Source organism: Mycteria americana, chromosome 5 (assembly GCF_035582795.1).
Source record: "Mycteria americana isolate JAX WOST 10 ecotype Jacksonville Zoo and Gardens chromosome 5, USCA_MyAme_1.0, whole genome shotgun sequence".
Taxonomy (NCBI): Eukaryota; Metazoa; Chordata; class Aves; order Ciconiiformes; family Ciconiidae; genus Mycteria; species Mycteria americana.
In genome coordinates, this window is record NC_134369.1 from 21,223,496 (window position 1) to 21,249,062 (window position 25,567).

Consider the following 25,567-nt stretch of genomic DNA (forward strand, 5'->3'; position numbering starts at 1 on the left):
TGGGAGCTCATCACCATAAAACTGCCCTTTTCAGGAAATCTGATTAATATGTATGATATTTCTGTATATGAACTGATGTGTCGTGCTAACCTGGCAGAGTGATCCCCAGTGCTGCCCAGCACTGCAATAAAGAATACCTGCTTAATAGTCATCCCGACTACTGAGTCCTGATTTCAGCTTTTCACAGCAACACTTTATAGCTTAGTTTGCTCTCAGAATTTGTTTAACAAGAGCCATCTCAACTCTAAGGGCTTCACCTCTGATGCAACCTTTTATGACAGTTAGCACTACTGTGACTGAGTCTCCTTCTCTTTTTGGTTCTGAGAAGCATGAAATGCAATGGATGAGTTAGAGGACAGTCTCCATGGGCTTCCTGAGAAATTGAACTTACCTTGGAACACAAAACAAGGCTTCCTACAGAATCAAGACACCTATTACATATCAGTCCTTTTCAGCTAGCTGCAAAGCATCATTCTACACTGTTTCCACCCCTTTCATTACCACTGCCATACCCACTGAGTTTACTGTGTGCAACAGTACCTGGTAAATGAAGCCTTCAGTAGCCTAAAAAAATTACCTTGCTATTTATACTACAAATACTTCATTTCGTGTAAAACTTAATATATGCTGGTAACTTTTACCTTAGTTTTTAGGGTAGTTAACAGGACAAAGTGCTTAAACCTAAACCTTTTCCCACCTCTAAAACTATAGACTTTATAAACTGATCTTCAGTCTACTTTTCATCACTTACTTTAACCACCTTTCTTCCTCATGCTTTCTATTAGCATTCAGTTATACAATAAATGCTAAAGACACACTTAAGTAAAAGGTATATCCCACAGCATTGAGCCTAAAGCTTAAATTAGTCTGCCTTTGAAGGTAAGCAAGAAAGTACTTCCAGCATAGATTAAGGCATCTATTTTATCCTGCAGAGATAACGAAGACTTAAGAATATCAACTATGATGTTTTTAAGTGCTTTACATTTATTATAAAGTATTAGTAATTGAGTGTATGGAAAAATGATTCTCTATACTAGAGAATAAAATGACAGCTTTTACAAGTTATGCTATACAGTACATGAAATGCTGCACATTTTTTCAGCTGCTTGAAACAGTATTTGCTATACAAGTGAAAAAGGGTAGACTTAGAAGTTTATTATTTATAATATGGTGTTAGAAAGCACAAACAAATAACATTCAAAATAAACAAGCTCCCAAAAATCTAAAGAAATCTTTAGATGACATGTACACAGATTATACTCAAGTTTCAATATACAAGTTATTGTTCCCCACAAGATGCTCCACTTTACTGGATTGCTGGAACAGGATAAAATTGAAGGTGCAAGAAAAGCACCTCCCAAGCCATGTAAGCATTGGATGGGCAGAATAGCAATTTCCTGAAGTGTTCTCCGCAGTCTTTGGCTCTACTATTTCTTACAGCCATATACTGTGGCAACACAAGAGAGATGGGCTCCAGTTACAAGTATTGTCAATGCCAATCCAGTTATCTGGGGAGTTGCTAGAGCAATTCAAGGCACTCTTCCCAGTGCTGCCAGCCCACAGAACCCCCTGTGCAGGACACAGCATTTTAATAGACAACCAGGCTGGGCTAAAGCATGTCCTTGAAGGACATGGAATGAACAGTTCAAGACAAACTCCTTCAGAATGTCCAGTTCAAAGTTCGTTTATACTTCACAGGCATACCAGCTTAAAAGAAACATTCGTGTATATGTAGGTAACACTTTAAAGCATACCACTTCAATATGTTTAGTTTCTTTATGGTTAAAGTGGTGTAACAGATCAGCAGCTTTGAAGATAGTGTTCATGGGGCATGTTGAACCTAACATCACAGTAAGATTTTAAGCCTACTTCACAGTTCAAGAGTTGTCTCCTTTGCTTTTCCTTCTCATTAAGAGGCAGTGTCTACAATGAATCATCTTTAACAACTGTTCCGCTTACAACATAAACCATAATGCCAACACCCCCCCTAGAAAACGTACTCACAGTAACACTGTTTGCTCTGATGCATGTGGTATTGACACTTAACTGTAAGCTTCTCCCATAATGTAAAATACCATCTAGATCAAAAAGATTTAAAGATATTGCACTGTTGTATTTTACTTTTGCCTCCCAATCTCATTCCAAGTATTTATGAAACTGTAAACAAGTAATTTTTATACAGTCTTCAGTACTGTACACCTGTGTTCCAAGGAACTGGAATTCAGTGACATCTTCGTTAGAGATACAGTAGCCTAAGCACAGTGTAAGTTCTGTCCAGCTGCCCTCTTCGTACAGTAACCAACAGGCCACTCCTCCCACCTTCACACCTTCAGCTTCCTCTTCTGATCAAAGTATGCATCAAATCTGGATAACGCATATTCCTGGAGAAATAAGGGACATTTAGTACTCAATACAGTAAGCGCAGCCGAGTTCTTATTGGGATGGGGAAGTGTAATGAAGGTATTTAACTGTGTTAACTTCCTGATCCATCATCTCAATGCATTAATTAGCTCTATTTGGGAAAGAATCTCTCCAGAGGTGTTCTGGCCTCTTAAAGTTTCCTCCAATCTTATTTCAACTCTAACACTATTAGCTGCTGCCAGCATGTCAGAATAAACAGGAACTAAAAAGGTCAGGATTTCACTAAAAGGGACAGCTTCTGCAACACTTCCTGCAGGATATTCAGTGTACCTGCAAGTTGTATCACTGTACAGTACACTTAACATGCATCAAGAGTTAGACTGATCCAGATTCTCAAGTACAAGAAGCTACCTGGCATTGATATTGTTGCACAATGTTGATACTCAGTGCACTTTGACTACTCAGTTTCCAAATTCACACTTACTGCATGCTAGCTTCCCTCTTGCATGGGATCTCTTATTGCAGAAGAATACTTCACTTGCAAGGCATCATCCCACTGCAAGGCCTGACACACAAGGCTACAGTCTCTCTACGTAACAATGTGAAGAATTTCTGAAGTTTTTACCATCTTAGATGTTCTTCATATTTATAAGGAAAGAGCACAAACTAGCAACAAATTGATTTTAAAAAAGTTTTACTCCACTTAGAAGATATTAGTTGCTCTAAGAGGCCATTTCATTTACTTTCTGATAATGTACCACAGGTTACTTAGAGTATACATTTTTAGTTACATGAAACTACAACTAAATAACTTACCAGGTAACCAAACTCAATGGATGAGATCTTCGCTTGTATAATAGACCACAGACCCCAGAAGAAGTGTGATGCAAGGGCAAACCTGAAATTACAAGGCTATGTTTATTGAAATACCCAGCTAAGGCACAACACCTTATTTCAATATCCTGTTAGAATAGTATTCCCTAGTTTGGGAATGTCCACACCTTTCCTTCAAATATGACATTATAAAATTAATTCCATTAGCTTCCCCATGGAGTAGTATTTTGTTTACTCCACTAATATAGCATATACCACATATCTAAAGGTTACAATGGACAGATTTTTCCTTTACCACATATAAATAGAATGTGGTATCTATCTTAGAATCTCTCTTGGCTGAAGTTTCTCCACCCAGTGAGGTATACAAGTATAGGTATCACAGTGGAAGCTTCAAGATACAGTTGTGAAAGATAAGTTACCTATTAACTTCTATCAACACTTCTTCTTCTAGTTTGCACCTCTCTTCATTGCTCAGATTTTCAAAGCCATCATGGAACGCAGACAGGTAACTGGAAATAAAATGAAGCTGGAAGGCAAGTAAACAACAGAGTTACAACTCTTCGTCTCAAGATGTATTTGCTTCTTTCAGAACTAGGCAGGCCTTTTAATAAGTTTGGAAAAAATAAATTACAACATCAACAGTGCTGGAGTTAACTAAGATTAACGGTGGTTCTACTAATTGCTTGGAAGTCTGGTTTAAGAAAAGCCACAGTATTAGGACAACAGACATTTTGCTACTGCCAACTAATTTCGCAGCTGTGCTCCAACTACTAGACTTTTTGTGGTGGATAGCTACATAGCACATAGTAAATATTCTATCCTAAATAGCTATTATGAAGTCTCTATGATTTTTAAAGCAAAGGTAGTCAGGATTACAGAAAGTGTTATATTTGAGGAAGTCATGGAGGAAAGGTCTTGGGACAGAGTAAGTCCAAAACAGAACTGGAAAACAAAGTTAAGATTTGAAGACTGCAGACACTGGCATTTTATTGATTATGTCTTGTGTGCCTACCTGTTGCTTCTTTGAAGGATATTTAAGAACACTAGCTTTGAAGAATGGGTACTTCTCATACGTGTAATCATACATCCATTCACAGAAGTGATTTCCAATGTCAAATCCTCTGAAAAAGGAGATAAAGGCTGAGTACCTCAATATTTGCATACTAGCAATCTGGTTTTGCTTAAGCAAACCTAAAATCAACTTTAAAAGCACAAGGCTACTTAGAACTTACTGCAGTTTTGCTAAAGGAGGTAGAGAATTGATGACTAGAATACAACTTTTTTGCAAGTTATTAAAATCAATTAGTAAAGATGGGCACTTAAGAACGAAAGCTACCAGCTACGTGAAAATACTAGACTTGGCTACCAAGTTTTATACCAATGGAGACAGTTAAAATACTTGAGTATGCACTACATCCCAGCACTAAGTCAGATGCAATCTCTAATGTTAGCATTATTGCAGACAAAGAGGTCATACTCAAAGTATTTAACATACCCCACTTTTACATTATTGGAATTCAGGGTTCTATTATGTTCCAGCTGTGCTAATGTTTAATAATCCCAAGGACTCCACACATTTAGATCATCCTTAAACACATGTACTAGATGACTGAGTTAAGAACAGAAAGCACTGTGTAACCATGTGATGAAAAACCTAGGATTACTCTCACCTGCACAGATGAGAAAGCCATTTGAAAGGACTGAAGAAAAAAAAATGCAAAAGCAAACCTGCCCTACATACATATGTACGCACACAATCTACCATTCTCCTCATCTCCCCACTAGAAAAAAATTTTGACATGCAAGCAAGAAGTCATTTGTGCATAAACAAGCCCTCTAGTCTGGACAACCAAGGAGCTCAACAACTTTAACTCTGCTATATGTCTATACTCAACACTATCGGGACCAGAGCTGTTTTGACTAGTTGTATTTGCTGTCCACCACTAATAGAGCAGAACACAATTCAATAGAATAGACACATAATCAGCAGCACAGCACTTGCTCTCACTGTAGCATGTAGAAACTAATACACCTTCCTGCTGAACAGAAAATAAAGTGATTTACCGGTAATTATAGCTGCTGTATTCAAAGTCAATGAGCATCAGCTTTTGGTTTTCTGAATTCTCTCTGCCTTCCAGAAGCAAGACATTACCTGAAAGTTTTAAAATAATACAGCATATTCAATAAAGTCCCAGGAAAATTACAGAAAAGCAATACTCTATCTTAAGAAACACTGTTCAGATAATCCCAGTTATCCCTTACATCTGCACAGAAGAATGACAGGAAAAGCCAAGTTGCACTGGCTGTATACCAGCTCATTGAAAGTTGAGATATATACTACAAACCTTGTAAAGCTGAAAGCAAGAAAGTTTTATTCTGTACAGGCACAGGTAGATTTGTTCTCCCAAGGGTCCTGCTTCTCCAGTAGTTAGCTTGCAGCTAACTCAGGTGACACTGTCAGCCATAGCATCCCTTGCTGAATTGTTTCTTTCACAGCTGGAGATCTAAATTACACAGCATCTCTCATACCTGCATAGCCCTATCATTGACCACACAACACTTGGGACAGGAATTGCTTTTCAGCAGCCTGAAAGCCACAGACTGATCACTTTGCTATTCTAATATGTGGCACAACCAGTACCTATAGAAAAGCTCAGCCTTTTCCTTTGTAACAGGGAGATTGCTTTATCTGTCTTTCAATTCACTTTGTCACTATAATTCATCTGAAAGACATCAAGTCTGCCTCTGTCAAGTGCCAAGTAATAAATACATTTAGAGTAATTTCAATTTCTGCAATAGGTTGTCCCCTCTCCACAGGTACATCCGTTCTCTATGCCATACCCATGCACCAATAGAACAAGCACGGTATTTCACCTGCACCCCACCCTGGAAATTTAGGTTCCAAAGCTTGCCCCAGCCCTATCATGCTCCTATTGCTCCAGTACTGCACCTTGCAACACCAGCAATGAGACCTCAAACACCACCACTATTGAGCTAGCTCTTCAGACCTCAGATCAGTGGCTTTTCCCCCTCATGCTGCTTATCCTTATGTGCCTATCCTCCAGGGCAATCCTCTTCCAGGCCAATTCCTCAGTCTTAGCTAATAAGGCTAGGACTCTTGAGAACAAACCAGCCCTGCATATGGTCCTAGTATAGCATCCTTCCAGCTCAGCCCAGCTTACCCACTGTACAGGTGACAGGGAGCACAAACACAGCATACCCAACACCTTCAGCCCCACCCTCTTTTCATCTCTTCAGAGAACTGGCTCAGAAAAATGTTATTCCCTCCATGACTCCCAGAGGCAGAGCACTAAAGAAAGGTGGATAAGGTTTTCCTAATGTTTCTCACCAGTACGAGCTGAGAACTGCTGAGTCAAACTACCCTAGTCTCCATTTTCACTATTCACTATCTTTCTTTTAAAAGGACTAAAGTATATCCTACCCTGATCATGTATATTGCAGACAGCTAAGAAAGGTACAGTCTTAACAGAAAAGACCCAAGGCTCCAACAACTGACCTGTACTAACACAGCATGTGTACATGCTTGGCTTAATCCAGTTATGATACTAGATGTCCTCTTAATTAGCCAGAAGGGTTGCTGAAGCCAATGCACTTAGCTTTGCAACTGTTGCACACTGGGAGTGCACAGGCTGCTGTTTCAGGTCAGCTGCCAGGGCAGTACATCAATAATGTGACTACCTCTCAGAAAGCAAACAAGTGACCAGAAAATGCGTGGCTTAATACTGCATCACTGAACAAAGTTATGAAATATTAGCAGCTTACCTTCTTGACAGTCATTGTGGCAAAATACAACTGGTGATGAAGTAGCTTCAAGCATAGCTCTAGAAAACAGCAAATAGGATCTTTTAAGTAACAGATCACTAAGTTCAGTTCCATTTCCAAGTAAACCACGTAAAAAATGGATTTTGTTGTAAGAATTTGAAGTCCTATTCATTTCTAGCAAGACCCTATTTTCTCATTTAGGAGCCCAGGATCAGGACAATGAAGTTGGACTTCGCTGATCAGCAAGTCAGATCAGCAACTGATCATATATCAATTTGTAGTCATATGAGACTCAAGTTGGTTACAGAACCAAAACCAATCCCCAACTTGTAAAGTAAAATGAATATAGGGTATTACAATGTATAATGTGTTTCAGCAAGTATACAAATTCATACTAAAACTGTGCAAATTGGAAGACAGTGGTAGACAAAACAAGCCTACCTTAGATTTTTCATTTCCTGGGGGAGATTGTAACTGAGGAGTTTGTTCAGTTTTCTAGTTCTGGATTCTCTGGTAAATTTAATCCTCAGCACCTGATTTAGATATCTGTTAAAAATAGAGACAATAGTACAGCATTTGTGACAGTAAGTATATTAGTCTTCCCATACTAAGATACCATTTAAACTAAAATCAAGAAATTTTAGAAAAAAGTTAAAGAACATGTTACTATTCTTCAAGGTAATTTAAGTTCCTCAAGTACCTATGAAACAGTTTCTGGGTACAGTGAGAGCTTGTGCTCTCAGGCATTCAGGAATAATGATGTGCTTATCAAAATTACAACAGGTCACCTTTTTTCCATACTTCAAAGTATTGCATAACTTACTTTTCCATTGTTCCAAAAAGCCACTTAGGTTCTTTATTAAATGGCATTTTCATGCCATGAAATCTAGCCATCTTCTCAGCTATTTCAGCAGATATGTCAGGTAAGCTTAGCTCTTCAGTACTTAGTTTCCTGCTCTGTAATAAAATATAGTATTCTTAAAATGCAGTTGATTACAAAAGTGTGATTAATTACTAGCATTAGTGTCTATATAGTATAGTATAAAATACTAGCATAGTACACAAGCCATACACTTTTTTCATCCCAAACGAACTTACAAAATTGCTGTCTTTGGAAAAGTCAAGGTAGCCAACCTAGCTTACTTATGACTTAAGTCAATTCTCTTCTAGATCAAGACCTGGGGAATATCACATCTCACACTAAGAATACTTTCAGAGCAGACTGAGTATAAATATTTAAGAACATCAAAAGCGTCTGCTCTTGTTGCTGTTAAAGGAAAGTGTTACTCCATAGCTTCCAATGCTATGTTTGGTATCTAACAGGCTCTTTATCTTCATTTATTAGTCTCATTTATTAGTCTTTTTATCTTCATTTATTAGCTACAGCTGAAGAGTTTTTAGGTATCTCTCCCTGGCAAGAGCTATAATTGGGCTCCCAACAGCCACTGTAACTGTATCAAATTACAGCTAACAATTACTACAGGCTGCCAAGTATTCCATTCCCACATCCCTGCTTTTCTGGGCAGTCCAGAGACCTTCCTGTCATGATCAATTAAAACAGCTACCAGAAGCCCACTAACTAATCATGAACAGGACTTACAGGAATGAATTCCTCCAGTCGCCCCTGTGGAAAGATTCCATACAGCTTTGGGCCAAGAGCTCTCTCTGCAAGAATGGCAAACATAACACTTTCCAGAACCATGGCTTCTGCCCCCTACAAAAAAAAAATTAAAGCATTAGTTGGTGCTTGCACAGAAATGAACTTAAGAGTGCATACATAATAGCTAAACTGCTACAAAGTGAGAAATTTTAGGGTTAGCTTTAAAAAGAAGACTCAACATAACTAACCAAACATACTAACCAAAGTTTCTTGACTAATAACAAGTCATAGTTAGCATAGGAGCAATACAAATATTTTTGATTTCAAGTTTAAAGCTGGGAAGAAAAATCGGTATTATTTAACAGGTAATGTTGGTGGGCCAGGTCAAAGGAAAACTAAGCAAAAACCAAAACACCCTTTCCTCCCTAACCTGTGGGAACTCTGCAAATTCATTTCCTGAAGGAGTTTATCCTACTGAAGCACAGCACAGGAACTATAAATATTATCCTTGGCTATTTTAACACACTTTGGAACACTGCCTCACATAAGGACATTTTAACTATGCAAGTGAATGAAGTGAACAACTGAACTAACCAGTTTTTCATTTAGAAGAATGACTTAGGATTTGTTTCTGTTAAGCACATTTTAGGTCTACCCCCCCTTTTGTTTTTTATAAAGAGAGAGAATAATTTAAACTCCTGCTAAGGAACACGTGTGTGAATAAACATTCTTCCTTTTCTACCTCCAAACATACCTCAAGTTTCAGTAACTTTTCTTCAAGGTTTTCCTTACATCAATAAATTCAGTTCATAACAATCACAAGCAGACAGCTTTTTAATATGAATGTTTAAAAATTAATAGAAATATGAAATATGCCTCCAAAATACAGTTAAAATCATTGAAGTATAGCTTTCTTGATGGGTAAGATTAGTTGTAAGTAAACACAGAAGCCACAGTATAAATCACTACTTGAGCAATTATGTTAACCAGAATCCAACCCAAATCCTAGAGGTCTACTAAGCCTCTGCCTACTTTTGAGCAATTCATCTCAAAGTCTGACCCATGACACTGAAAAGCATAAGAATTAAGAGCACAAAATTAAGAAAGCGCTCAGATATTTTTGACTACACAGCCTTCAAGAAATCCTATCATTTCATATCGAAGTGTAGGAAAGATTCTTGTAACTATGTTCTGAAGCATTAACGTCAATAAAAAGTAAAAGAGTCATCAAGAATATCAATTGAGAGTTTAAGACAATTTGCATATGAATGTATTGCATCCAAGTCTCCACTGTTTTTCCATCTCAACTCCTTGAAGCAGAACTAATGCACAAAAAATATGTACTTTTAATTATTTCACATGCCCTCACCATCACAGAACTGAACTTTTCAGTTCAGTTCTGAAGCCTAATGCCAAGCACCAAAAAGCAGATTAGATACAGGTTACTGAATGTCTACTCCATTATTAGCCGATATTGAATTTGTACCTGGTACAGCACCAGGGTGTTTTAAGTCTGATTACAGCAATCCTTTTGGCTGTTCCCATTAAGACGTCAGTTTCTTGTTTTCACATCTTACTGAAAAACCAACTCATGATACCTGGATAACAGGAAGTGCCAAAGAAATGTTCTTCATTAAGATGTCTCTTAATGCATCAGAAGTGACAACTAGAAATAGTGACATTTCCAATTACTCAACAGTGCACTTCTGGGTTACTTCTGCCACATGTCTGCATAGCCCTAGTCCTTTAAGACATACTTAAAAATTTAGAACCTTCAGATAATGCACAACTACATGATTGCAAGTTTGTAAACTTGTGTCAGCAGTTTTAACAAGGATGGCTGCATCGCTCCACAAAAGATCTGCTTCAAGATTAAAAAGTACAGGCAAATATTATCTAAAAGCAGCAGTATAAGAATATTCAAGTTTGAATGCTCTGGTGCCCAACTCTTAAAAGACAAAAAAGTTTAGAGCACCAAAAGAACTTCCTCTAGTGGAAGAGAATAGTAACTTGAGAACAAGTCCAATGAGAACTCTAGAATAATACCATCTATGTATCTCAGGCACAAAGGCTTCTCCTTCATAATACCCGATGGACCTTTTACCAAGTCTCCACTCTATACACTACTGTCAAGTATAGGTGTAGAAATAAACTACTAAAGGACATTAGAAAATTCTATAGCATACCTCATATGGACACTGAACAAATCTAGGTATCTAACTCTTCAGTTAAATGTTCACCTGATGATTTTTTTAAAGGATCAAGCATTGTAATTAAGTAAATTATGTATCTCAATGCCTTCAAATACTTTGCAATATACTTATACTGCCAAGACAACAACCTGTTTTAAGCTCTGAAGCTCTCAATTTTAATCCATTTCAAACAGATGTAAGCATAAGCACTTGTATTTAAAACAAGCTTCTGGAGAAGATTCGACCACTCACACTTTCAAATGAATACTTAGAGCTGAATGTTGCATTTCAAACCTAAGAATTATAAACACTCTTTACAAGACTTTTCCAGTACACAAATCCCGTTCAGGCAAGGAGAAATTAAAAGCCATTCTATACTTCGGTTGGAACTGAAACTTCTGCTTTATTCTTGCTTCAACAAAAAGCTCACTACAAAATACATGAAATACTAGTATTTTGAGGAAAATTACCCCCAACTATAGCAAAATCAAGGTAAAACATAGATAATCCCTGTTAAAAGACCTTATCAGCTGACAGAAGACTATCCCATCTCTAGTCACAGTTGTCAAACACTAGCCAGCTCAGAACAGCTACAATGCTTTTGCTAGGGATCCAGATCATTTTGGGATTACCCAGAGGTTTTTCTTCTCTCCAAAGGATGACATTAACTTCTCTGATCAAACCTACCTGCAATTTTTACCTAGATGCAAGAACATTAACAAATCCATCCTGACAGGAATTCTTGAGTACACTGATCCAATACTGAAGTTCCAGCACCATGAGATTAAAAGCAGAAAACAATAACCTACCAGCATAAAATCACTATTTTCAGGCAACAAAGACAGTTCTGAAGTTCAAAGCCTTGCTTCCTGTACTGCAAAACTTCTATGAGCTGCTGGCACCAGGGTGGGGCTTGTTTGGATTTTTGTTTTTTTATAACTTTAGGAACTTTTCCTGGATTAGGGCGGGGGAGAAATCAAGCCACCTCCATTTTTCATCTCTGAAGAAAACTGAGGAATCAAACCAGTACATTTTTCAGTTCAGTCTTGGTTCAACTGATTGAAGCTGTTCCAGTAAACTTAACTGAAAGTTCAACAAAACCTCAAAAGCAGTCATTCAACAACAAAAATTTTAAAACCAGTCTAAACTCACTAGGAAAAAAAAAAACCAAACAAATGCTTGAACTGTTTCAGATGGCATTCCCAGAAGGCAGAAAAGGGGAGAAAAGCAGCACTTATCAAATGAGTAAAATGTACTTCTCCCTAATCACTGCCAAAACCATTACAGAGCTGAAAAATGATAGCACATAACAAGCAAAGCATCTGGCTAACATGCTACAATGTTATCCCTTACTGAAAAAAAAAAAAATACTGCCAGGGTAGAAATCTAAATTATCAAATTCTGTTCAGATGACTTCATGAAAAATTACACTCATATAAACATTATGCTGCATGAGCAGAAATGGTTCCAAATGCAAGAACCTTAAAGTCTGCAGAACACAGATGATCCAAGCACAATGCTAATCAGAAACACTTCATGTTCAAGAGGAAGCTCTCTCCAGCTCCATGTACTTTCATCAGAAGAGTTCATCAATGTATTATAAAATAGGGATTAGGTAAAGCAGAGTACTGATCTTCCTCTACTAAAGAAGAGCCTAGTATTAGAAATAGCAGTACTGATACATGTTAGAAATGGTAAGAAACCACTTAGGGTAGAACTGGGGGGGGCATTTCTTGTTAATGTGGAATGCTTAAATCTTTCCAAACTATGTACAGACACTCACATTATGATGTTACTTCTATGAGCAAATAGATTTCTTTTCTTCATTGCTGTTTACATTTTTAGAAACACAGCCCAGAGAACAGGTGGAGTAACTACTGGTTTAGAACAAGCAGGATACCACATTTCTCTATCATCAATAAAATTCTGTGAAATAAGCAAATTAATTACTCACTTGCAAGTCATTTTCCTTCTGAGACTGTACAGACTCTCCTTTATTACAGGACCTCTATGAATAAGAAAAAGCAAACACAATGAGAAGATGAAATTTAACATGATTAACCTGCAACCACCAGAACAAAGGGAGTAGAAGTGCCAGCTACAATTAACTAGATGTCTCAACACTGTCTTGATCTGTGACAGCTACAGCACACTAGTATCCATCTGACCTCTACCCACCATGCTATTTCAACAACTCCAAAATCTTTCAAAAGGATGTGCCACTGAGACCAAGCCACTCCTGTGAATAGCCTGAGAGATGACTTTCAGGTATGTTTTTATTGCTTCCCAGTATTTCAAAACAAGATTTCTATGTATCATAAGCTTAGAGGAACATTTTTAATTAAGAGAAAATTAAGTCCCTCTGCATGACACCTGGGATGATATTCTTCTTGCAGCTAAAGCACTTAAGAGATGCATTACAGAGATTGCATAAAAGCCTTAGGACTATTAGAAGAGGCATGTTATGAAGCTTGCAAAGCACTTGCTTTTTTCTATTACCTTATTTTCCAAATGTCTTGTGACTAGAATTTTCTTACTTACAGTATGCTGTCTAGGCTATACATACAATGTACCACCGGCTGTGCAAATCCAAGATTTTTCTTCAAATGAACTGTCCATGTAAGCTAAAGATGTCTCAGTACGAACTGCAGTATACTAGCAAAACTTTAACAAATTCCATGCATAATGTATTGTGCTAGGATTGTTAACAGTCATTATAAAGCAGTTTCAGAGTATCAAACCATGCCTTCAGCAACAGAACCCTCAATGGCACATGCTTTTAATAGAGCTGCATATTTAAAATTCAAGATATAATAAAACCCTTATCCTTTAAAGGGTTTGAAGGTAAGGAGAAGAGAAAACAAGTATTTGCTTAGAATTAGCGACAGTTTGTGGCTGCTATTTATGTTGCAATTCCACTGTTGACTGTTTAAACCAGACTAGCTTTAAAGGCCCATAAAGGTAGCCTGCATCTTCACCTTCTGAACAAAAACATTTGATTCATAGAACCATGTGCCTACCTTTCTGTTCCAAAGCTCTAACATATCCAAAACAAGGGTGGAAATATGAACTTAATGGAATACAGTTAAGCAACACCAGCTGCCTTAAGTACAATACAACAAGCTAATGGTTTACACAAGCTATATGCAGTTACAGTATTTCAGAAGCTATAGAAGAAGTATAGTTAACATGAATCGATGGTCTTTCAGCAAGTACTTCCCATTCCACTAGGATAATAAGCTTAAAACAAGACAATATGAAAGCTACTATTAGTTTATATTCCTTTCAAGGAAATTAATGCAGTCAAAACATATTCACTAAAGCTAAATGCTTAACTACTCAATAGTATTAAAGTCATTTACAAAGGGCTTCTCTGAACAAGCATGTCCTACATCAATACCACTCTTGCATCTTACAGATTTTTCTTGAACAGTCAGAAAGTTACTCACCATCCAGGAGTCTTTCCTGATTAATGGTGCTCTCAGAATGGTTCAGTTCATCAGAAGGTAAGCAGATTAGGCTTTTCCCTAGAACCTGAACTGGCATCCACTTTCCAAAAGTCACTGTATAAAGAGCTAGCCAGTTCTAAAAGTCCACCTCAAATTAGTGTTGGAGATAGCCTAATGGCATCTACTGTGCCATTAGAAAGAGACAGTTAGGGATAGGTACTACAGAGTCATCAGAAAAGGAGACTTCTGCAGCATCCCTTCCTCTTTTCTGTTCCCTCAGCATGGAGCATTAGTGTCCAGGAGGAGAATGAATACAAAGTAATTTGTGAATAACTTGCAAATATGAATGGGAGCTTGGAGAGGATCAGTCTTCACAAGTGGCCATGTACTCAGCCTAGAATTCAGAAAGTTTCTAGTACATGTGGTCAAGAAGATTGAAGTAAGCAGGATGCAATTTTATATAACAGAAGTTTAAGAGTGTAACTCTAAGAGTTTAACAGACATTGAAGTGGTAGGATTTGATTGTTTTCTGACTGCACAATCACCTATGAGAACAGTGGTTCAAAGTGAATCATCTCATACCATGACGTATTTGATCTACATATTTAGCTCATGTTCTTGGCTAAAACCAATCAAAACTTCAGTTTTTCCATAAACTCTAATAGCTCACTCCAACTTATGCCCAATTCTAGGAGCTATTCATTTCAATGGCAATGAGGAGATTTTAATTACCCAAATAAGAGAATGATTGAATAACTGCTGGAGGTTTTTAATCACTCTCTATATACAGAAGTATTAACTAGAAATCATAGAATCATAGAATCATTTACGTTGGAAAAGACCTTTAAGATCATTGAGTCCAACCGTATTGTATCTTATATTTCTTGTGTGAGAATTAAGAATGGAGTGGTGTTTGGGACAGCTGGTTCTTCAGGTTGGTGATGATTCTAAGAAATATATACTTGTACAGCAACACTTGCTTAAAGTATGCACATCATGAATTGCGATTTCAGTGAACTTTTTTCCAAATAAGTGGAAATTCTGGAGAGGGAACACTTTAAAATAAGAATATTTCCTCCTATAACTCATGGATACGTGTTCTACATCTTTAAGATTTCTTTAAATATTTGTTCAGTGCTTCTTTTATTGTGGGAAGGTTTATTCTCAAAGCAGATAAAAAAAGCTCACTACAGTTTTAGTAAGGGAGGATAGCTATATGCACAGAGACAACAGAAGCTGTTATAGAGTCTACTTTGTGATTGTGTAAATTGATTTTAAGGCAGGAAGCTTCAGGTACAGATGAAAGTCCTAGAATGGGAGACACTGCACATTATCTGATCTGTGATCAGAAGATGACCAGACAGTGTTTATACATCTGGCAGTTTGACACAGAAAACTGAGTTCTCCATCATTTTCTCCCTAATGCCCCAAATTTATTTCTCTTGTAGCTGGAATATGAGCTCTGTATCAAAAATCCCAAGTGATGTTTGGCAGGAGAATTCTGTATAGGAGGAACTTGCAACTTTTTTCTGAAATAACCCTTAGCTCTGCCCACAAGTTTAAATCTTACATTATAACTCTATTTTTCTGAGTTTACTCAGCTTTAATAGTTTTCAAGACTTCAAAATACTGCAGTACTTCGATTTAGACAAATCCCTAGGAATTCAAATCCCAAGGAATTACAACATTACAAGGAACTGCCTGAGAGGTTAGAGGCAACCCATGCAGGGGAAACTTTTCGTAATTCTAGAAGCTGTTGGAAGACAGATTTGAAATTCAGGATATGGGAACACAAACAGTTTTAGATTCAGCAATAACTATTTCTGCTTCTAAGAATCTGCTGTTGATCACTGATCCCTGCCAGACCTGAAGGAACTGATAATAATTTGCTGAAGTCCTAGAATCTAGCATGTGAAGAATAATTCCCAGTTCAAGCCCTACAAAAGCCACAGAGACATCTCTAATCCTCTTCATTTCAAGTTACCATTCTCTTATGAGGGAGCAGAGGAAAGGAAGGGGCAGTACTTTAGTATTTTGTTATTGCTGTAAACATTCAGATGCACAGACAGTAGCTGGTGCTACTTAAGCCTTATTTTTAAACAATGAAATCCAGTACTAAAGAAAATGAAAGCCGTAGAGAATGCTCCAACTTCAGAGATCTCATACTATACCGTGAATCGTGTCTGTCACCTGGAAACCAGAGTGCTCTAGGCACGATCGCATGGGCAAGCCTGCAGCAGAGAACACATGCATATACAACTAAAGTGGTACATTACCCCCAGAATACCCTTAACTCCACCCAACACAAATATATCCCCGTAAGAGGTGCTTGGTTTCTTTCAAGCCGTCTGCCAGTGCCAGGGATTTGTAGTTTACTCCATGCTACAAACAGACATGGACACCAACAACCACAGAAGACGTCGATAATTACAGTTACACAGCAGTCTGCATTTTACTTAGTTACAAAAAAATAAAAGGCAGCAAGGCAGGTATGGAAGAAGATTTACCACAGAACTGTGGCAACCATTTATACTTATTTTGCATCTGCTCACATAGAAATTGAAAGACCAGAGAGGAACATTAGGTATACTGGTTTGTTTTTCCTCATTTACATACAGGATTTTGTTTCAGCTGTTGCAAGGTAACAGAGCCCCAGTAAATCAGAGTTCAAGGTTCTTTTGACATGTGTAAAAATACAAATCAATCCCCAAGGTACCTTTTGATAGGTGAACTTCAAAGAAATTCACCTTAATTTGAGCTTCTTTTTTTGTTGATGCTATCTTACATTGAAATCCTATCAGGATTTCTAAGATGTGGGAAGTTTTGGTTGTTCTGAATTTAAGTAGAAACACTATTGTGATCTGCATATGAAATCCAATCTTAAAGTCTGGACATTAAATGGCATATTGTTGGAGAACCTTTTGTTTCAGTTGTTTTAACACTGATATAGCCAACAGTTAAAGGCATTTTGTCATGAGGAAGTTTTATTTTCAATGTTCCCCTTCAAATTTAGCAACTAAGTTGGAGCAAGAATAAGTGAAGCAGAGTAAGATATTTCCCTTTTTTCAATGTAGAACATATCTGCATTGTGCCTCAAACATTTGAGTTTTAATGTGGTTAGTACTTTAACCTGTCACAAGCACAAATACTTGTCTTAAAGTTCTGCTCAAGGATATACTCAAGAGAAGTCCTTGATTTTTAAACATCCATGCCAGTGCGACCATTTATAATAATGGCCAAGCCAGCTCAGTTCATCTCCCCCCAACTCCCCCCAAAACAGTCATGCACACAAAAAATTGGCTTAAACATATCAGCTATGACAGAGGAAGGCACAAAGCCTTCCCTGTGTGGCAGCTTTAGCCAACTGGCATGGTTTTGTATTGGATGAGTTTCATGTACTGACATTTGTGTCTTCCAAGATTCATAATAAGCAAACTGGGGCTATTTTCAAACTGCAAAAAAAGGTTGCTTTAAAAGGTGGCTCAAAGAATTATGGTGCCAGTATCATTCATTCTTAAGTTAGTATCAGGCATATATTTTTCACTTCTATTCAAAATTTAAACTTGTCTTCTCTACATACAACAATTTGGTGCAGATTACTATAGATCTATAGTATTTACAGTAAAGGAATAAGAGCTGACATTATCACTGTTTTGTGCTCCAATTTCAACAGAAAGTAAAATGGGCAAGAGTTAAAACATGCTACAAAGGCTCAAACAAACAAGTGGTAACTACTAATACCCAGTGGCAGTTACAATTAAGTCATTGAGAATTAAGTCATGATTTTAGCATAAGGTCTCAAAACTCAACTTACTTAAGCAGTGTCCCTTAATCTCTCTAGGGCTTTAAACTTAAGCAACATTACTAAAAAATATCATATTACTCCCTCTTAACAGGCTTGTCATAAGATTCTGCTTATGCCACCCAGAAATTCGTAAGAATCCTAAGTGAGGTTTTCAAAATACCCCAGTAAAACAGTTTGCTTATATTTTAACTTGCATTTAAGGTAGAAGGGCTGGAAGAGACAAATGTTTGTCGACAAAATTGTGAACCTCAATGCAATCTTAAAGTTTTACCTTGGGACTTTCTCTGCTTACTTAACCTTTAGTGAACTGCACCAACAAGAGCAGTCATTTCACTGCCACTACGGAAATAAAGGAAGTTAGACATCTCAAAAGATCCTTCAACACCAAGAGTAGAAAGGTTAGAAAGTTATGAACACACTTTCAATTTTCAAACCGAATTAGTTCTGATTTTAGAGCCAAAAATTTTATTTTGATTTCTTCAGTGGATAGGAGCATAGAAAAGGCAAGTTAAAAAACCCTGAGGGAAGAGGAGGGCAACCAAATTCTACAGTCTACTTTACTTTTTCTTTGAAATGTAAGGGAAAGGTCACATTTCTTCACAGCTCCTGGGCAACAGAAGTTCTACCACTACAGCAGTTTTACAGCCCATATTCCTGTGCAAGTCTTCTACATATTAATTCAGCATTACATTAAAGTCATTAATAATTCTGAAAAAAATTCTTGCATCAACCCTAGGAGTCATTTCGAAAACAAAGCTTCTCACCACCATTTTCTTCACTTTGCTTTTGGTTTTTCTTGAACTAAAGGAAAGACTACTTAAGCTTGAATTAATGAACTCCTACACACTTTTCTTGTTTAACAGTTTAACTTTCCCAACACACATACAGTGGTGTAGCCAAGCATTTCATGCTATTTCAAACCACTGAAGTCTTTTAGATATTTCTGATAAAGTTTGCTACCACAGGGAAGTTAATACCTCACATAGTATAATAAAAAATAAAGCCAGTTAAGTGACAGTATCCAATGAGATTTTTAATAGTAAGTTTAGTCAAGGCAGCAGAAGCAGGAAGAATGGGCTGAAATTTCAGGAACATCCATCTCCTGCAGATATCGGATCAGTTATTCAAAGCATGTGACTGAGTACTGGAAAATACAAAATTAATAGATAATAAAACCAGACCCTCTAAGTCAAATAGAAACAATTGTCAACATCCAAATGTAATTTTATGAAGCTGCAATATTTCATAAGGTTAAACACTTACGATTATTTATTTACAATATAATCAAGTGTGTAGCAGAGATGGGTAAGAGAAGTTCTGCTGTACAGTCCTACGGTAACAGCCTGTAAGCTTTAGAAGAGATCACCTTTACAAAATACTCTTGATTTTAAACCTTACAATTTGAGACAGATTTGCCAACCACTTCTCTTAAGGCTTGACAAATGTCAATGCTATTAACATTTTACTAACCAAATAAAAGAAAAGTAACATAAGAAGAGTTCGACAAACATCTGGTTAAGCTTCTATGCCAGCTACAAGGCATACCACACATTTAGGAAAGCATGTTTTGGAATGAGATGGCTGTACGGTATTGATGTTTGTGCTTCATTTTCATCCTAACACTGTAGATCAAATTTTCCAGCAACACAATTACCCATGAGATATAAGATGCTTGAGCACTGTACAAGTTTGACAAAACCTTCAACTTTAATCTCTGAAATTCCTAAGTGCTACCAAGATCAAAATTAAGCAGTTTAGTCTCTTGCAATCTTGCTAGTTATGCCAAAGTCCTACATACTGTACAGAAGCAAACTTTAGTAACTTTTCTGAAACACCACAGTCCAAACTTAACACCATAAACAAAACATTACTGATCAAACGGACAGCAAATGAGCCTTCAGCTGATACACGCCAGTCAGGATCTGTATAGAAAGGAGTGTAAGTTCTAGACAATAATAAACTATAAAGAAAACTGCTTTAAGCTAGCAATCTACCCCACTACCACTAACACACATTCCCAAAAGGATAAAGCAGCACACACTTGCAGTGTGCCACAAATTATGACCTCCAAACATAATACAATTAAGCTACAGAAGCCCTCCCACTCCCAAAGCACCCTACATACTCACCATCTGCAGGATTGCACCATATAAACGCAGGAGAACTTTCCGTGGTTCATCTGCAACTGTCTCAATGGTATCAGGTAGTGAGCACTGAAACAGCATGTTGCTGAGGCCACCTCTATGAAGAGAAAGGTAAGTTTATCAGCTAACTTGGACGAGCATACATTTCATTGTCTACAAATTACAGGCACACTAATCACCCTTTTAGTATGATTAACTGATGTACTCTAACATGAGAATTTTCCAACAGTACCAATAACTCATAACATATAAGGCTTCAATAAAAAAAATGGCAGCTTCATGCTTCTTAATATATAGGCTTCTTAATGTATAGTTCACCATCGAGATCTATTGATCCAAATTAAAGCTCAAGCTATGAAAAAACTGATCTAAAATGCAACAGGCAACTAAGGTAAGATGTAGACTTCTGTTAATTATTTTCAGGACTTCTAGAAAGCGATGCTGAAGTCTTGTCAGATATACTTGGTTGCACAAACAAGCAAGACAACAGCAGAATAAGCTTAAAACCACGCAGCAAGTATAAAACACTAAGTTTTAATTAAGAGCTGGTATCACTGGGATGGCAGCTACAAAGATTAGCTACAAAGATTTGACCTGAATACCTGTGCTACAGCATCACTGTTGAAAGTCTCACTTATGCTATCATTCTTAGGGACTCATTTTCAATTTTGAAATTTACAATTAAAGCAGTTCTTTAAAATACAGAAGTTGCTCATGTATTTGTCAAAACTAAAGTCACCCTCAGAATCTTATCAGGTAAGACACAAACTAGCGAGTCCTGTGCTTCAATCATTCAGGGGTTATACAAGCATGCTGGCTTTTCATATAATTTCCTGGAAGAACACTGTTGTAAAACAGTAAGAGTGACAGAATTTTTCTACAGGTTTATCAGTCTAGATAAATACTAGGTTAGAGAAGCTAAGTTTCTGGATTTCTAGTAGCCCACTAAGAACACCAGTCTACTCAATCCACATTTTCTTTACTACATTGTCCTTCTGCATCCTCTTCATTATTAATAAGCTCATTAAGAAGTTTTCAAATTTTCCTTCTGCAATAGATTTTCCCTATTACTTCTTCCTCTACTACAAGAGGAAAAAATACTGAAACTTCTGTTTACTTGCAAAACAGAAATGCAAATCAGCTCTACTGAAAAAACTTCTCTCACCATTTAAAACAGAACTTTCAAAACCAGATACAATCCAAATATAATAGCTAGCAGTAAAGCAATGAGTTAGCACAGATTTAAAAAGTAAGCAGTTTTACTTGTAGCATGCTATCTAACTTACTGCTGTAACTCTAGAATTTAAATAGTAGTATCTCTGTCATGTCGTGATTTCCTTCACAAAGTAATGCAGTTTGTCATAACGCCCAAAACATAAGTATTTAATATTACCTTGCAGTGAGCTTTGATTCCAGGAATCCATGGCAGATCCAAAATGCAATGGCTAAAATTCAGTGCTTAGTCCTAATCTGACACTCCTCTCAATGCTTTTTCAAGTATTTTTCTGGGTTCTCTTACAACATAGTGGGGAAGTAGTAAAGACTTTCTGGAGAAATAGGCTACCAAGAAGTAGGCGACCTGTATGTATTTACTGGGAGATCATACAGAGAAGAAGGGCTGGCCTACATATCCTAAGTAAACGATGGAGAAGGAAAAAACAAATCTCAAGAAAATAGTGTAAAACAGCAGCTGCACAATACACTCAAGATAGAAGACAGAAGAGAACCAGGTGGCTTGGCAGACATCCAAAAAAGGATGTTTAGAGACAAGAGATATGAAGTAACTTTGAACCATGCAGGCGAACAGGTAGAAAAAACAGACAGATGGAAAGGCTATCAAACCAAGAGCAAAGCCAGACTATTCAGATGCAATCAGAACATTGGTTAGTTATACCAACTATATTTCTGGCTTCATTTAAACTGTGCTAGACAGTTTTTTTAAAAACATTTGCCACCTTTTCTAAGCCTCTAATGCAGGCTTTGGTGAAAATACCAATACTTAAATAGAAGAACTAAACACATTGAAACTCACTTTACAAAAAATACCAGACTAGAGCTCAAAATCCTGTACAGTTATGTTACTTAAACACATGCTCAGCCTGCATACAGCACATGAAAGCCCAGAAACTCTTCTTTTTTCATACCTCTCCATCCACACAGAAGTGTCTTACTGAGGCTGAATTCCATTAAACAGACATTTCACTACAGTTTTAGGCACTTAAGGTAACTTAAGTTTTTGAAAGTTACCTCTAAACAAGGAAATCCATACAGGAGTCTAATAAAAGGTATTGTTCTCCTGAAAGGCCAGTAGACTCAGCAGCTTGTTTAAGAGTCAAAAGGGCCTATCTCACTCTTATTACAGATAAAGCTACCAGTTAGTCTACTGCTACAAATTACTTAAAGGTAAGCCCTTCCAAAAGGGTCACCTATTTTCAAAGCTTCCCATAGCTTTCCCTAGAATCACAGCCACAGCAGTTAGATGTGCTTATATACTTGCATTCTGATCAGATGCAAATCTATTTCTTTGCTCTCAAACAATAAGGACTGGAACCCTTCATCCTATGATACCAAGTACCTAACAGCTGTTCCTGAACATGATTTGCACTAATGCAGTCAAAATGGCAATATGACAGACACACTGGAGAACGCACACTGAGTGCTTGACTTTTGTGAAACTAGAATCAGCAAACCAATATGATGCTGCATTCTCCATAGATAAAAGTGGTGAAAAGACTTTTGCCAAAATAAATGCAACTGCCAATTAGGATGGTTTTACACATTCTTAAGTTTCAGCCCATCCTCTCTTCCTCCCAATCCGGAAACCATCAAGCCATTTTGAAGTGGTGTCTCAGAGGGGAAGTTTCCAAGAAATGCCAAGAATAACTGCTAAAACCTAAGGCTTTAGAAAATAAGTACCAAAGTCAGCAGTACACACTAATAAGGATGAAAACAGAATTAAGCAAGTCAGATTACAAACATATTATCAGACTAGTCTACTGTCTAGGAACAGTATCAGTCTTCCAAAAATTCTCTCCCTTCATAAACTTATTATGATCATGTCAAGTGAGGAGAAATGATCTAAAAATACAAATACTATCTGTACTGGCTTTCAATGAGTTGTTCATTTTTAATAAAGCTTTTAAAATACATTTAGAAATAACCATGATGGGTTTTGATTATACTTTTATATATCAGAGCTTTGTCAACAGTTTATGCTCTCTTAGCTAACTGGAGGTAGATCTGTAGTATTTCATGTATCAACAAAAGTAGAAACACTAGGAAAGCAAACTCAGGACTCAAGCGGAGAAGCTGACAACCATATCCTTTGAAACTGTATGTGACTCTACATTTGATCAGGTAGAATGATCAAGCACTAAGACACTAGACAAGCAGTCTGTAAAAATGAAACTATGAACTAACACCAGTTTAACTAGCATACAGGACTGATACAAGAAAAGAGATTATTAAATTCCGCAAAGAAGGCAAGGATCTCAAATACATTACATATTGCTTCTAGAACATCCCCAGTTTACATATTTCTGCTGCCAACGTGCTGAGTCACAAGCACTTGTTACTATATATGCTAAAAGATGATTCACATCATCGATACATCGCATTTACCTGCTAACTTCTGAATTTCATAAGAGTCAGGGACACGCCAAAAAAGGCACTTTTTTCTCGTTATGAAGAGGAGGGAGCTCCGTACTCGGTGCAGCGGCTTCTACCAGCTCCATCACTTTTACCGTCAAGGTCCGGGGCCCCTCACCCGGCTCAAGGCCGAGGCGCTGCAGTACCAGCCACCTCGCGCCACCACCCACTCCGGGGGGGGGGGGGGGGGGGGGGGGGGGGGAGTGAGTGACGCAACAAACCCTGGACCTTCCACCTCCCCTCGGGCGAGACTCCCCGCGCCGCGGCAGTGAGTCCAGCTGGCCTTGCCCTGCCGCCAGCCACAAGCCCCCCACGCCGGTGCGCGGAGCGGGAGATGCCCGCGCCGCCCCAAAGCGAATGCGGAGGCGGATACGCAGTGGCTCCCGCCGCGGCAGCGAGCCTGCTCCCCTCCGCCCAGAAAAGCAAATTCAGGAAGGCTTTTTTTTTTTTTAAAAAAAAGGAACTGAAAGAGGGAGACCCTCATCTGCCGCACCCCCTACGCCAGGAAGCGGCTCGGACTCCCAGCGACCAACCCGTCCCACCCACTCCCCACAGGGACCAACCACCACCCCCACCTCCTCAACGCTGACCTGATGGGGTTGATGCGCAGCTGCTCCTCCCGCAGCCCCCGCCAGGCCCCAGGCAGGAACTCCTTACACCATAGATACGCCTTGCGCCGCGTTCGGGGATCGATCGACGGCTCCTCCTCAGGCGGCGGCGGCAGCAGCAGCGTGGAAGGCGGGGTCGTGGCGCCCCTGCCTCTGCCCGCCGCGACGGGGTCCTTCCCCTCGGGGTCGGCGTGAGCCAGCGGCGAGGGGGGCTGCCCGGCGGCGGGGAGGACGACACCGCCCCCGCCGGAGCTGCAGCCGAGGAGGAGCCCGAGCGGGGAAGGGTCGGTCTCGCCGTTACAGAACTTGGTCTTCATAACGTGAGGCGGGCGGGCGAGAGGGCGACGGCAGCGGGGAGGGGGCGCGGCGGCCGTTAGGGCGAAGAGCGGGCGGGCGCGACAGCTCGCGCGCTTTCACTCTCTCACCTCGCTTGCCTCCTCCCGCCGTTAGCGCCAGCGGCGAATAAGCCGCGCGCTCGTTCCCGGCCCCCTCTTTTATAGTCAGCTCGGCACGCGGGCCCGCTCGCCTCAGGCTTTTCCCTTCTGTCCTGATTGGCTCCCGGCTTTCGGCTCCGGCCTGCAGTGGGGGCGGGGAGGAGGAGACGTTGCGAGCGAGCGTGAGGAGCACGCGCGCCTTCTCCCTGCGGGGCAGCGCCCAGTGATTGGTGCGCGAGGGAGCACGAGGCGCTCGCTCGCGCCGTCGCAGCCGCCCCTGTGCGCGAGGGGCGGGCACGGAGCACGCCGATTGGCCGTTCCCCGGTTGTCCCGGTGACCGGCGCGCGCAGCTCGGGGTGGGGGCCGCAGTGCAAGATGACCCCTCCCCCCGGTGCCCACAGCGGTGGATGTGCGGCCGCCGGACGTGACTGCCTGCTCCCCCCGTCCCGTTAGATCCCCTGGGGCCCCGCTTCCCCTTCCCGCCGGGCTCAGCCCTGCCCCCGCCGCCTCCGGGCGCCTCCCTGTGCCTGCCGTTGGGGGCTCGGCCCCCCACCTGCCGCTCCCCCTCGGCCCGGCGGCGGCCGCTCAAGCCTGAGGATGACAACCGGGGACGGTTCGGGCCACAGCGGGGGCTCGACCGGGGAGGGGGGGCTGAGCCGGAGGTGAGGACTGAAGGCAAAGGGAGAGAGGGAGGACTCTGGCCGGG

At 39.4% G+C, this 25,567-nt stretch overlaps 1 protein-coding gene across 2 annotated transcripts; it reads right to left on the minus strand.

Annotated features, from left to right (window-relative positions):
- Positions 1–964: 964 nt before the first annotated feature.
- Positions 965–25,062, minus strand: CHKA (choline kinase alpha). Of its 2 annotated transcripts, none has more exons than XM_075502417.1 (12): positions 24,410–25,062; positions 20,157–20,268; positions 12,728–12,781; positions 8,582–8,695; positions 7,805–7,938; positions 7,423–7,527; positions 6,982–7,040; positions 5,263–5,350; positions 4,211–4,319; positions 3,618–3,724; positions 3,178–3,259; positions 965–2,381 (listed from the first exon to the last, which is right to left on the minus strand). In XM_075502417.1, exons 1-12 carry the CDS (start codon positions 24,742–24,744, stop codon positions 2,322–2,324), a joined length of 1,359 nt encoding a protein of 452 aa, XP_075358532.1. In that variant the 5' UTR covers positions 24,745–25,062; the 3' UTR covers positions 965–2,321. The 2 variants fall into 2 exon arrangements, with proteins under 2 accessions (XP_075358532.1, XP_075358533.1); XM_075502418.1 differs by lacking the exon at positions 24,410–25,062 and adding an exon at positions 23,793–23,971.
- Positions 25,063–25,567: the final 505 nt, after the last annotated feature.